This window comes from Epinephelus fuscoguttatus, linkage group LG8 (assembly GCF_011397635.1).
Source record: "Epinephelus fuscoguttatus linkage group LG8, E.fuscoguttatus.final_Chr_v1".
In the NCBI taxonomy this organism is placed as follows: domain Eukaryota; kingdom Metazoa; phylum Chordata; class Actinopteri; order Perciformes; family Serranidae; genus Epinephelus; species Epinephelus fuscoguttatus.
In genome coordinates, this window is record NC_064759.1 from 8,733,120 (window position 1) to 8,747,467 (window position 14,348).

General features: G+C 41.2%; 1 protein-coding gene across 1 annotated transcript; it reads right to left on the bottom strand.

Annotated features, from left to right (window-relative positions):
- Window positions 1–2,505: 2,505 nt before the first annotated feature.
- Window positions 2,506–13,599, bottom strand: LOC125893461 (RLA class II histocompatibility antigen, DP alpha-1 chain-like). The gene is made up of 4 exons (XM_049584163.1): window positions 13,545–13,599; window positions 12,894–13,151; window positions 8,268–8,552; window positions 2,506–6,859 (listed from the first exon to the last, which is right to left on the bottom strand). Exons 1-4 carry the CDS (start codon window positions 13,597–13,599, stop codon window positions 6,729–6,731), a joined length of 729 nt encoding a protein of 242 aa, XP_049440120.1. The 3' UTR covers window positions 2,506–6,728.
- Between the last annotated feature and the right edge of the window lie 749 nt (window positions 13,600–14,348).

Sequence of the window (14,348 nt, forward strand, 5' to 3'; positions counted from 1 at the left end):
GGGAGCAGGCAGGCAGCCAAACAAAAACAGCAGCTGGAACGATATGGCTACAGGGGGCACAATAGACGGCCTGGCAGGGTGTAGGCGCTGGGTGGCTGGCATAAGGACTAATGATGGAATGAGGAGCAGGCGAGCAGGTGGGTGTGGAGGTCAGGTGATGTGGAAACATGGGAACAACACACCAGGGGCAACGGCTGGACAGGGAGAGAGCAGCAGGTTTGGAAAGTTCGATAAAAATGCAGGGACCAGCGGGGAAGTGAGGAAGTCTGCGACTGGAGGGAGGGACAGAGAGAGCTCATGACAACACACCAACTCCAGACAGAAACCTAATCTAACTCCCTGTCACAGCCAGTCTGTCGTGTTCATAATTATGAGTCTCCAAGTATCATTTATGACCCAATAGAAGTGTGTGCTGCATTGTTTAACTTCCCTGCCCGTCAGGCAGCGGAGGTCCAAGTGCTGCACACACTGTGATGCCACACAGCTGGTTCATTATCAGCGAAGTTTCCCTTTATATTCAGTGTCTTGTGTGGCGATCAGCAGTGATGTGGTGGTTCACTTTTACACTTTGTCTTTTTAACCTGTTGTTGCTGCTGAGTCAGTTTGACATCCTGGATATATCCTTCAAACACAGACTGTAGACCCCTCTGTCTGCTTCTCTCTGGAATCACTGTTTTGAGCATGTGTTCTCTTCCAGACTAATCCTTACCCCAGTCCACCTCCAGGCTCTCTGTCAGGCTGCTGTGGTCCACCCTGCAGCTCACCCTCTCCCCTCTTCTGGGTGTGAGCTCCAGGTAAGAGTGAAGCTGGAAGCTCCAGTCCCCGTTGGCCAGGACATCCGTAGAAGACACGTCGCTGGTGACCTCTACCCCGTCTTTCAGCCAGCTCACCCTCACTTCCCGAGGGAAAAAATCCGTAACACTGCACTGCAGCATGGACCGCTTCCCGTAGTCAGTTGGCTTGGTCGGATGGACCCTGACGACTGGAGGCACCGGAGTGTAGAAATGATTAGAGGGAAAAATTAGCTGAATGACCTGCTGGATGTGGAGCGCAGAGGAGTGAGTCAGGGGCTAAACAGTTTTCTTCAAGCCATTTAATTAAAGAACAAGGAGAGAACAATTGTTTCCTTTTTCCAATGAAGCAAATGAAGCCAAATGAAGTGCCACTGTTAGGAGCCTAATATCCTGCTCCTCAAGTAGAAATCACACAGACTTACATTTTCAATCCAGTGTGCTCCTCCTGAATAATCTTGCATTGTATCTGCAAAGAGTCTCCACTTGTCTTTTTCTTTCTTCCATTTTCCAAGCCTGGCCATTATAATGGGCTGCATTCTTCATGCCATACACTCCAAAGCCAACATACTTCCCAACCCGAGAGTCATACAGGGTGGAAATCTTCTGGTTAAATATGTTTTTCACAAAGAAGACCACGTCCGTGATGTTGTCACTATACTCACAGTCACATATCATCTGATATGCATATCCACCTGGAACAGAAAGAAAACCAGTTAGTACAGATGACTGTAGTGATGATATCAATCATTTGTGGTACTGCACATTTGCTGAACCAAAGCCTGATTGTACCAGGTTAAGAGCACCACTTACAAAACCTGATCGCTCTGCATCAACAGGCTAATTATAAACAGCACAGTTTATCATGGCCTTTAATCTATTCAACATAAAAGATAACATACTGTGCAGCTTATAAGACTCAGTGTGCAAAAGGAGAAACTGATGGTTCTCCTTCTCATCAGATCCTTCATATTGAGGGGTTTTGTTCATCGTGCTCTGACACGTAGGTTCAGATTTCCATTCCAATAAAAACATGAAAGTAGCAGAGGAGTTTTATTTGACTATATCCTCCTGAGACCCTGTGTCCTCACATGAGGACATCACATTTTGGATTAACTTGATCTTATACTTCATTCTGCTTAACTTAGACCTCTCGTTCCTGGACACTTTTTTGTGGCGTCTAGTGGTAGTAAAAGTGGACAAGGTCCAAAGCCTGGACACATTTTATGGTTTAAATTTGTTTGTTTATGATTGTTTGTGGTTTGATATGGCAACAAATCTGACCAATTTTAGCAACAGTAATAAGATAGACGCTGCTCAGTATTCCTTAGAAGACATTGGGACTTCATTATCGTCTCGTTTGAGGACATTGGTTCTTTAATAATGTTGACAATGTTTAGTTTTTTAAACTGAATGGGTCCTACTGATCCAAAATAGCTAGAAGAAATTAAAAAATGCATACCAAACAAAAGTTCAGGGCTAAGAAGATTATTAAAGACACCATACACAGATCCAGAGATGGCACAAATTGGTGCACAAAAATTCACCAGAATGCAGGAAATTAAATGTAAATTATTCACTTTTATCAATTGTAAATCACAATAACAGTCACACCAAGATAAAACAATTGCCTAATGTGTGAGCTTTAATTCAGATCTGACATTTACAATTTCCCACAGCTGACTGTTAAAGCAAGACAGCAAATTTTGCTCAGTGACAATGACAGGAAAGTGGTGAATGATAAAAATTTTGCGCATCAGAAACATAGAGACGACTCATGAAGCCAGCAAACTGAATCAATTATGTTAATTGCGGCACTTCCTATCTCACATTTTCTCACCTTAGCTGCTGTTCGAACAACAAGGCTGTAGCAGTAAAGGTCCTGAGTGCATTGAGTTGGGTATGGGTGCTTTTTATTGCTTATAATGCCGTTGTTTTGTATGTGAGAGGAAGAATGTATGTCATAGGGCAATGTACAAAGGAACAAATAGGCCACAGAGTTGCACCTCAAAATGAGTGTGACGTGGCACTTAACAGGCTATGCTCTTAAAACAAGTTCTCTCGGTCTCAACAACAAAAAAATCTATAAAATATGAGCGTCAGAAACTCAGTTTTACAGTAAAATGTTCGTGTTGCATTGCAAAGCATGTCTGTGATTCTGTCAACCTTTTGTTCCATTCATTAAATTATCATAAACAGTAAAAAAGTACATGTGAATTAAAACTAAAATAAACAGGACCACATGATGAAACCTACCTGCTGGTGTAGTGTGGAGTAAAACAACAGGGACTGTGAGCTGAATCAGAACAAAAAGTCCCATCGTCTCTTGAACACTGAAAACTACACCATCACCGCATGCAAACGCCTACAGACTCAATCATGCTCTTAAAACCTCTCAAGCTCAAAAGCTCAACTGCATCCTGCCACCTCATAAAATAAATGACGCAAATGCTATTGCAAGAGCAGTGCGGAGATGAACAGGTCTTTCAGGTTTTTGCTGCAGTCATGGCTTTGTCTTTATGCTTAGAATTCGTTAATAGTGTAAATCTCAGCACCACAACCAAGCTGCATGTGAATGAGGAAAACAGAAACGTGGTCATTTTATTTTTACCATGCCTGTTGTTGGGAAACTCAGCATTTTAACTTCTAACACTAACTCCTCATTCAGCATTGTTCTCTCTCTCCAAGGTATGAATGTTTCCTCACCACTGAATATGTACTTTTATTGCAGAATCAAAGCAGCAGTATTGTCAGTGTTTGAGATCCACACATGTGCATATTAAAAAAATGTGGCAGCTATCTTATCTACCATAGTGAAAATAATTAGATTCAGCCCAGAGCCAAATAAAACCTGCAGAGAAAAGAGGCAGTTTGGCACATCGCCATTCGGTGCCAGTATTAACGCACAAGCAAGCAGACATGACAAACATTATTTACTAAGCATTCATGTCACTGCAGGAGCAGCAACATGCCCAAAAGCTCAGTCTGTGCTGTGATAATTGATGGTGACTTTGTTGAAGGTGCCAGTGCTCTCACGCAGGCTGCTGTGGCAACGGGTTAATAAACACAAGACTATAAGGGAACTGTTCTGTTTTGTTTCAGTGTGCTTTGCGTGTATTTTGACATGTGGTACAAAACAGGAACAGACATTTTCAACTTCCCTTCATGTTCTTTATGTGAACATGACAAACACAACAAGCAGCAACATGATACTGCGCTTCAGTGTGGCAAAACATTAGTAAAGCCTCTTTGTTTTCTTATATGGGATTAGAAAAATAAATATATTCTACTGTAAAAATGATGGGTTTGACTATCTGTGTCATGTCAAGTCTTCTACATATATTTTTCTCAAATTTAGAATTGTAACTGGAGCCTAAATTACAGATTCTTCTATTTATTTAAAGGTCCAGTGTGCAGGATTTCGGGGGATTTAGTGGCATCTAGTGGTGAGGACTGCAGATTGCAACCACCTGAAACTTCACCCAGTTAGAATTCCTTCAGTGTTCATTGTTAGGAGATTTTTACAGAGAGCTGAATTATCCACAGAGGTCTCTTCCTCTTCAAAACAAATGGACCAGGTGATTAAAACCGGTAAACACATTGAATAAAGCAGTCTCATGTTAAAAATCAGTGTTTCTCCTACGCTATTTCGCATGTTGCAGACAGGCCGCTAGCCCAGCACCTGCTAACATGTGTGCACCTTTTTTCTCTGATAACTTATTGCGTGCTCACCTTTTTTCTGCTCAAGACATTCCAACACATTCTCACTCCGACCTCGTCACATATTGACGTTTGGTCATGGAGTTTCCATGTCCACATACGACGTGCAAGGTACTCTGGGTGTGTTGGTTGTTGATGTTCTGGGACGCCGTGTCAAGTTCTGCCTGTTATATGCATTGTCTTCTTTTCAAAATACAGTTCTGTTTTCACAGGAAGTTTAATGTTTACATACAGTCTCTTTCAAAATAAACGCACTACGTTGGTACAACACAGCATATTAACTAACACATGTGGTTAGGTTTAGGAAAAAAAGAACAGGGTTTGGATTTAGAATCGGGACACAAACACCACTCTCACACGGGTGAAAGTCGGTGTTTGTTGGACCCATCCACCACCACTCCTGCCCACCCCACAGTTGGACTTTCGTCGCCTTAACTTTTGTCCTTGTCCTGCTGCGTGTCCCACCGGGCGCCATTAAACTATAACGGCAACCAGCCACGTATCATGCTGACGTTAAAGGATAACTTTTTTCGTTGGTTTCTGACACCGCAAGCACAGGATTTCGATGACTTGGGAGTGAGACCAGGCTCGACATTCAGGAGATTTTTACCAGGAGCCGAATTATTTGTAGAGGTCTCTTCCTCTAAAAACAAACAGACCCAGTGATTTAAACAAGTAAAAACAATGAATAAAGCAGTTTCACGTTAAAAAATGTTTTTACGATACTGCTTGTCACGTAGGGGCTGCTAACTAACAGTGGCCGACACGAAAATGCCAAAATGCGGAAATGTGAATGGCCCAATCTAGGGCCAGTGTTTGGTTGGTCCTTTCTGGGCTACTGAAGAAACCTCCTCCCTATGTAGGAACGGCTCACTCTGAGGGAACGAAAACACGACGATTCTTATTTTCAGGTGATTATAAACAAAAGAAATCATGCTTACTATATTCCAATCCTGCCAATATATCTGCCTAAATCCTACACAGTGAACCTCTAAGACAATATTTTAACATTCTGGGAAATTCAAGACTTGATACCACTCTCATATCTGTCCATGAACTATAAGGCTATGTCATACAACATCTATTGCACATCTGTCCCTCCTGGAAGAGGGATCTCGCCTCAGTTGCTCTTCCTGAGGTTTCTACCAGTTTTTGTTTTGTTTCGAGGGTCCAAAGACAGAGGAATGTCGTATGCTTGTGGGGAGTTACACACTGAAATACTTCTCTCTAATTTGTGAGCTTTAGAAGTGCTCAGCCCATTCATCAGAAGATCATGTTGGCATCGTACGCTTTTGCAAACCACAGATATTTGGCACATTTCATACACATCATGTCAACAATTCTAATGTGACATAGTTTATAAGCTGACTGTCATCAGGAGGTGGAGGGAATAGTGGATGGCATGATGCCTAGGTGTGACACCTGCCAAGCTGCATACCACTGTTCGAGACTAACAAATGACAAAACTGGTTGTTTCTTAACGAGTCACTGCTGTTTCCAGCGGCTTTTTAGCCACCATACATGGGTGGTTTTTAGCACCCCGTTGCTGTTTTTCCACCAGTGATCGTGAAATGGAAAGTGATTGGGTTTTTTTGCCGACACATCAACAGCATCTCCAGCCAGGATTGTGCCATCAAGACTGTTTTTTAGGTCCAAACATGATCTTTTCCTTACCATTGCCAGGTGTTTTTTGTGCCTAAACCTAACCACAAATTAACCACAGCGTTGCTGAATTGTAAAGAGACATATTTGCTACATAATTAGGTATGTAACGTATCCATCAACATATTTTTAGGGTATTGGGCTGAGGTGCTGGTAGGTGGATTGTCTGTTGGATAAGAGCCAGGATAGCTGTTTGTCCCTGCTTCCAGCCTTTGTGCTAAGATAAGCTAACTATCTCCTGATTAAAGCCTATATTTACAGTACAGACATGAGAGTGGTATTAATGCTTTCACCTAAATCTCTGACAGAGAGCAAAACAAAAAAGGGTATTTGTCAAAATGTCAAACTATCCCTTTAACTGATGTGGTTCAAGCTCAGGTTTACATTCAGTGTTTCTGCAGAGATGGACAAAAAAACCAGACAAAGATAAAATAATACAGTGGGGACAAAAAGAAATCTCAGTCCACCTCACACCCAGAGGAAAAACACAAAGGAAAAAAGATCAAGGCTATCACACATCTGACATCGAAATTCAGGTGTTTGTCTTGATGCGTGCTACGCCTGGCAGGACTTGTTGGCTTTCACGATGAACCAGACTCCTGTGACAACTCCAATCAGCCCCAGGATCACACCAGCAACACACACTGCCGTCTCGACAACCTGCTGGTCTGTCTGGACTGCAACCTCTGTGGAAAAACACACAGATAGATAGATAAGAGCATTGGAGTTTTACTGAAAGGAGTTTTTGAAAGCTGATTTCTGTTGTTACTAAAGCTGCTTGTAGCCAACATTTGTAGCCAGTAATACTCTGCCAAATATCACTTGCTGATACTTAATATTTAACAAAAGCCCTGAATGACCATCTATCACCTGAATCTCTGAAACCTTATTTTCTACTACAGATGCACAATTTATAATAATTTGTCATAAGTGGGTAATAATTGCTAAAAGTGTATTTAAAAGTCACATTTATTTTTCACTTTTTGGCCGTAACAGCTATTTCTGCTGTGCTCAGATGTGAGCAGCAATCCAATGTTGAATGGATAAAGTAAAAAACGAACTATCTGCACATGTTTAAGAGAGGGAGATGGATAAATAGAAAGAAAATTTAATGACAATCCACCCAACAGCTGTTAATATTTCAGCCTAGACCTGTAGTGGCTGAGCAACTGGCACACTGACACTGCCATCCCTGGAGACATGGCACAAGTGTGGCTACAGATGTGAGCACATTTTTTTTTTATTAATTGTCACATTTGCTACATGTGAGTTAGAGGTGTAAATACAGGAAGTGCGGGCAGCGTGAACACACAGGGGCCCCTGGGGTGGAGGGGCCTGTAGAAAGAGCAGGCAACAACAATATGTTGAGTTGGCCCTTGTGAATGATTCAGATTGCCACCTCAGAGGTCAAAAAATAACTTGCATTAAATTAGGAATGGTGCCATTTGCTACGTGTGACCTCGACAAGGCAAACACATCTCTTTCATGGTAGTCTGTAGCAATCTATAACAACATTTTATGCATAATCTACATTAACTATTTAAAAAACTACAAACAATTGTAAAACGACTCAATTAAATCAATAATTTCTATTTTCTTTGTTATTTTTTGTCATATACAGATTACAGTGATGATTGCTGAGTGATGTGTATGTTGATGTTGTCCAGTCTTAAGTCTCTATTTGAGCATGTGATGAGACGATATGATACAGAGTGCTGCAGGGATGATGTTTATTCGTAGGCCAGCGTGGAAGTTAGCATCGCCGTGGTTCCCTCGACAAAAAGCTACCAGGATTTTTCCATTGGATTTTGGATTATCGCAGAAAAAAGTTCAGTGGCAAACACGACACTTTACGACACTTAGTTTTGTTAAGCTAGATTATCTTCACAAATGAACACCACTTTTATGATTTTAAAGGCACAGACTATATCAGTATTGGCTGTAAAAAATGCCCACATCATACACCCCTCTCCATCTTAGGCATTTTTCACAAGTGCAACATCTTCACCTCTTTGCTCTTCTCTTTCACATCAAAAACAACATCCTCTCTGTGACTTTTAACCCCGCTGATTCGTCACATCATGACTGACCTACCCCAGAACGTTGTGAGAGGCTCCTGCAGGCTGATGTGGTCCACACTGCAGGAGTAGATGTCGCTCTCCTGCGGAGTGAAGTCCAGGTAGGACGAGATTTGGAAGCTGAAGTCGCTGTTGGAGTAGTACTGAGTCTGACTGACCTCACTCTCGTTCACCGGCTGCCCGTTCCTGGTCCAGGTTATGGCAACTGTAGGTGGATGGAAGTTGTTCACGTGGCAGATGAGTGTGTTAGGGACCTGGAGCTCCATCTCGTGTTTGGGGTAGATCATGGAGGTGGGAATGGCTGCAGATGGATGGATGGTGTTTGACAGAGAAAGACAAATTAATTCTCTTCATTGGAACTAAAGGACATTGCCTAAAACACGAAAAACAGCCTCAGGCAAAAGTATGTGAACAGTGGTGTCCACATACTTTTAAAACAAACACGTTACTAGTGGCTTGTACACCATTCTTTTTTTAAAGCCTTCCCAAAGCCATTACCAGTATCAAAGAGTCGATAGGCAACTATGCCAAAAACAGTGTTTACTGTTGCTTTAAACCTGCAATAACTTATTTTTTGTCCACTTGGGGGCAGCAGAGACAAGTTGGTTGGTTGGTTGGTTCAAGTTCCCGCTCTGATCCACAGTTGGGAACATGCTGGTTTATTAACATTCATTTCATCTTGGCTCATTATCAGCTTGTAACTAGTCCAAACCACTCTGCAGAAGAAATGATGGTGAGGCGTTCGGGTGCCGTTCACCAACAATGGCTTTATTGCAGTCGTCACCACAAAACAAGAAACATGGCCTTCTCGTGACGTCTAACAGAAGTCCTGAGCTTATCTAGACACTTAATTCTACTGCTGTCTTCACCGTGACACCCTGAGAGAGCTGCTTCCCTCCACATACACACAATGAAGCACACATCACACCCTCACAGGTTACCCACAAGGCCACCGCCCCTAAAGGGGAAAAAGGATGAGGCGGTAAGATGGTCAATTTGTTAGCAAACTGCTGCTTATTTACAAATCCAGCAATGAGAAGTCGTGTTTCTGGCCACCTGCTGAATGTGACTCTAATACTCTGTTTTAGCTCTGTTTTTGGTCTCTACCAACTCCTGAGGGAAATATCTGACTCTTTAGCTGCTAAATGCTCCACTGTGTTCACCTACTGTTCACTAACTGTGTCTGTCTGCTGTAGGGCTGTACCCAAATATTCGGATATTCGAATATTTGTTTCTATGGGTAGGTATTCGTTATGAAAATTTGGTATTCGATTCGATTTTTAATTTAATTTTTATTTAACATTTTTTTGGTGTTAAATGTAGTCTTTTTGTTGTTGGTAAATGTAGGTTATCAATAAAAATCAAAACTTTTAAATTGCATTGTTAAAAATGTGAAAATATAGTATAGCCTACCAACTGAGCTTGTGCACGGCATGCTTGAGCGTATCCATCTGAGGCTGTGGATCAATGCCAAGTTTTACCACTTTATCACTATTCCCTCTAACTTGTAGCTGTTTTTTCGTTATCTTTTGAATTCAATATGAATTATGGAACCGTTTTTGTCAACGTTTGTTTCCCCCGTTTTGTACAATAAATTATTGTTTAAAGTTCCAACAAGTTTCTTTTGGAGTGCGTGACACAAGTGTGTTTTGGAAACGACCGCGGACTGTCACCTGCTCAACGCATCAGTACCTTTGGATGCCATGACAGTAATAGATTATAGATTAATAGATTATAATAATAATGTCAAGACCGATTACAGACCGATTTAACAGACGATCACTGCTGCCCGACCCGCAGGTCCATTTGCAGGTCCCGCGGGTTACGGGTTGACCCGTGCATCACTACTCAGCTCAGTCTATAAGGCTGTACACAACAGTAAGGCTATAGACATTATATTCTATTCAGGCCGGCAGAGCCAACATCGGCTCTACAGTGCACGGCACTGCTGATTAACCATTTTATTGCAGCACTGAGTGTCTGCCAGGAACCAATTACTTGCAGAGGCTTCCTACAACTTGTTTCAACGGTTCCGATTTAATCAGAAGACAAATTAAACAGGATGACTAGCCAATGTGAAAATCAAAAGAAAGCATAGAATAATGTACGGAAATCAATGCTATGGCAGCGATGAGAGTGAACCAACTAGAAAAGTTGTGGGTGTGAGCGCCAACATTGTTGTCAAAATGACATTCGATACATTATCATTACATTTAGAATTGATTTTAAGCTCCTCCTCCTTGTGGGCTGGGGCGGAGCTACATTGCTAACTGCCTTGTTGACTATTTGCCTTCAAGAACACTGCGATCATCTGCTGCCGGTTTATTGGAGGTTCCCAGAAACAGCCAGAAGATCGGGAATGCAGCGTTTGTCAATTACGCCCCAAAGCTATGGAACACACTACCTGTAGATATCAGGTAGGCTAGCTCACTGAATATTTTTAAAATAAAGTTAAAAACTTACTTGTTCACTTTGGACTTTAACTAGCTCTGACTTTCCTGATACAGGTCTCAAACTCTTTCTTTTTAGCTTCATGCTGCTGCAACTCTTTAATGTTGTATCTTACTTACTGATTTTAAGACTTTTTATGCATTATTTCATTTTATGATTTCTTTATGATTTTAAGATTCATGGTTTTGAATCAGTTAGTCCTTGTTTTAATCTGTTTTTAAATGTCCTTTTACATTGTATTGCCTTGTTTGTCTGTTTTATGTTCATAATGTGTGTTTTCATGTGAAGGCCTCACTCATCTTAATAATGAATCAACAGCCAAGCTGCCAGAAAAAATGTTGGCAGTGTACATTTCTGCAAACCATGCATACGTTACATTTGTATGTTTCATACGTATCATATCAACGTTTCTAAAGTGACATGGTATATGAGCTGACTGTCACTGGGAGGAAGAGGGGATGGTGAATGGCGTGTCACCAAGGCGAGATGCCTGCCAAGCTGCAGACCACTGTTTGAGACCAACAAACAACAAAATGGGTTGTTTCTTAGCAAATCTTCACCAATTCCAGCTGCTTTTTAGCCACCAAACGTGGGTGTTTTTTAGCGACTCATCACTATTCTTCCATCGAGAAGAGTGCCACAAAAAGCTGTTTTTTTTACAGAGATACTTAGCAGTGATTGTGCCACTAAAACTGTTTTTTAAAGCTCAAACATGATATTTTTCTCACCATAACTATGTGTTTTTTGTGCCTAGACCTAACCATGTCAACCACAGTATGTATCCACTACAAAATAATGCACAAATGTAACATGCCAAAGTATTTTTCTGGTAACAGGGTTGTGGGTCAAGTGCCAAATTATGGGCTGTGGTTTTAATCACCCCAAAATGAAAGCGTTTTTGGTATGCCTGTGACATGGCAAACAAATTTTAAGATGAACTGAAATGTAAAATATGAAGTTATACAACCACTTGCATTTCCGTAATAGTTTCTGTGTCATTAATTCCCAAACAAGTGGCAGACTGTTGTAGATACACACACCAGCAGTGCTGTAGTCCTTGAGAATGATCTTAGTCTCAAGAACGATGTCAAAACCACTGTTTGAAGGTCTCCGTCCAGTCTTCAGACATATTTTTACTCGGTCTTATCTCAAATTGTATCTCAAGAACCATCAAGACCACAATTGTGGGGAGCTCACTAAATCACCTGTGCAAAAAATGAACATTGAATAAAGATGGTTCAGTTGATTTCAGCTCCTTAGTATTTTTGTGTCATGCAGTGTGAGACTTGAACTGGACTGGTCTTGGTCTTGACTTGGTCTCAACCCCTCAAAGTCCTGGTCTTGTCTCGGCCTCGATCCGCTCTGGTCTTGGTCATGACGTCTTGGTGGTCTTGACTACAAGCCTGCACACCAGTATCATGCAACACATGCTAATTAAAGTAAACTCCCCGGAGCGGAGCTACAAAACAAACAATGACAGACGCTTTAACCTGCACTGACAATACAAGCATGATTATACACCCAGAGAGGTTAATTGCACCTCACAGAGATTTTCCCTGCTGGTACCTGTTCTTCTCTTAAGAATACACACCAGAGCACTCATCTCATTAACTTGTGTTTAACAACACAGCTTACTGTTCCTCCCATTACAGTAGTTTCACTGACTTTTGTTCTTATGATTAGGCTGTAATCTAGTTTTTAGAGAGATGAACCTCAGCAGTGTGACTCTTTATTGGCTGTTTATTGATGTTTGCTGTGTTCTTGGCATTAAACTGCTTTTATTTGCAGGCGGTGGAGAGCATCTCAATACATTTACTACAGTACTGGACTGCTTGTATCCTCCTTATTTTCTGTACTCTATTTTAGGTTACCGTCTACTTCTATTCCACAACAATTCAAAGGGAGTTCTTGTACTTTTCAATCCACTATATTTACTTGACAGCTGTAGTTATAAGTCAGCTTGCTTGCTTATACAATCAAATACATTGATTAAACTAGGAGTTCTTAACCTATTTGGGCTCGAGGCCTCTCTCAGAAAAGCAGAGTTGGGGCTCTGAGATACATTTCAGATTTCTTCACTTATAAGCACTTCCACCAAAGAGACATTTACTTTAATTTGATCTTTTTTTTCTCCTGCAATTTGATATTTTTATTCCTGTACATTTCTTCTCCTATATCAGTAAACACTTACTGAGGGCTTCTGGAGGATAATTTTCTCCCTTTATGGCTCGTGGGATGTTGTACTTGCAGGTGCCCAGGGACACGTATGTGTCTCTGGCCATTTCAAGATCAATCATCAAGTGCTTTGCAAACTCTGGCAGACGCTGCACCGCCCGATAGGTCACAGGGTCGACGTAGAGGAGCTGATCGCCATCGAATTCAATATCGTACTGGCCATCATCCTTCACGTCCCTCTGACAGAAAGTCAAAAAGCGAAGCAAGTGTTTTCCTGCAGCTGTTTGAAAAGATTAAAAACACATTACATGATAAAACAGCATGCTTTGCACGTGCATCCAAGTTGGTTCTGTGAGCAAATCTGGTGTCTGTGCTATGGAGAGTTAACACAGGACACCATCCAAGCTGCTAATAAAATTTTTAGCAGATTTTGGCTCCGTCAGCCACACTGGCAGGTAACCAACCCTGATGATCACCATTATAAAAATGCAGCTGGCCTGCAAAATAGAGTAGTTAAATGGAAGAATAGTGACGTTCTTCAATGCAGAGACAAAAACATTTTTTTCAGACTGATTACAAAAAGCAGTAATAAATCTTAATATTCCTCTTATTTAGAAACAGAAACTCTTAATGCCGCCTGACAACTATGAAAAAAAAAAACTTTTACCTTGACTGCACTGAGGAAGACACATAACCAGCAGCAGTAGGAACAGATATGACATCTTGCATTTCAGGCTCTCCAAACACCAAACTGAGCAGGTCTCACCACCTGCTGCTCGTCCCTCCCAAACCTGACAGTCTCATACCTAGATGACTTCCTGACAACACAAACCTATCAATGCTTGTGACTCAGTGACAACAATGATTCCACCTTGTAACACTAAAGGAGCATGTAAAATCAGACTTTTACACAAGTACCTGCTGCCATCTAGTGGACAAAAAAAAACAAAACATAATCACAATATGATGAAAACAAGTTGGACACATATTTTAAAACGAGAAGTTTACAGTGATTATCCTGCATTTTTAAAGCTGTGAAATGCCCTGTTCAGTTTGTCATATCATACTTTAGTGCAATTTAATATTTGTTTGTACATCAGTTGAGTAGCTAAAACGACAAAAATCATAAAAATGAGGGCGTAGTTTGTGCTCCTGACCTCAGATTTAAAGCAAATCAATTGTTTCGTCTGTAAAATTTCAGAAAACAGTGGAGCAAAAGAACTTCCAAACACTGTCGCACTTCCTACTGAAATATTTATTGTAATGCTTCAGCCTTTCCTACCTTAACTGGGTGTATATTTACATACATACAGGTACATATACCTGACGAATGTCGGAAAGGCAGAAACATTATTACAATAAATATTTCAGCAGTGAGCAAAACAGTCTGCAGAGGTTTTTTTCCATGATTGCACCTCTTCCGACGCTCCCATCACATTCAGGTGCACAGAGATTTTTTCCCATTATCTTC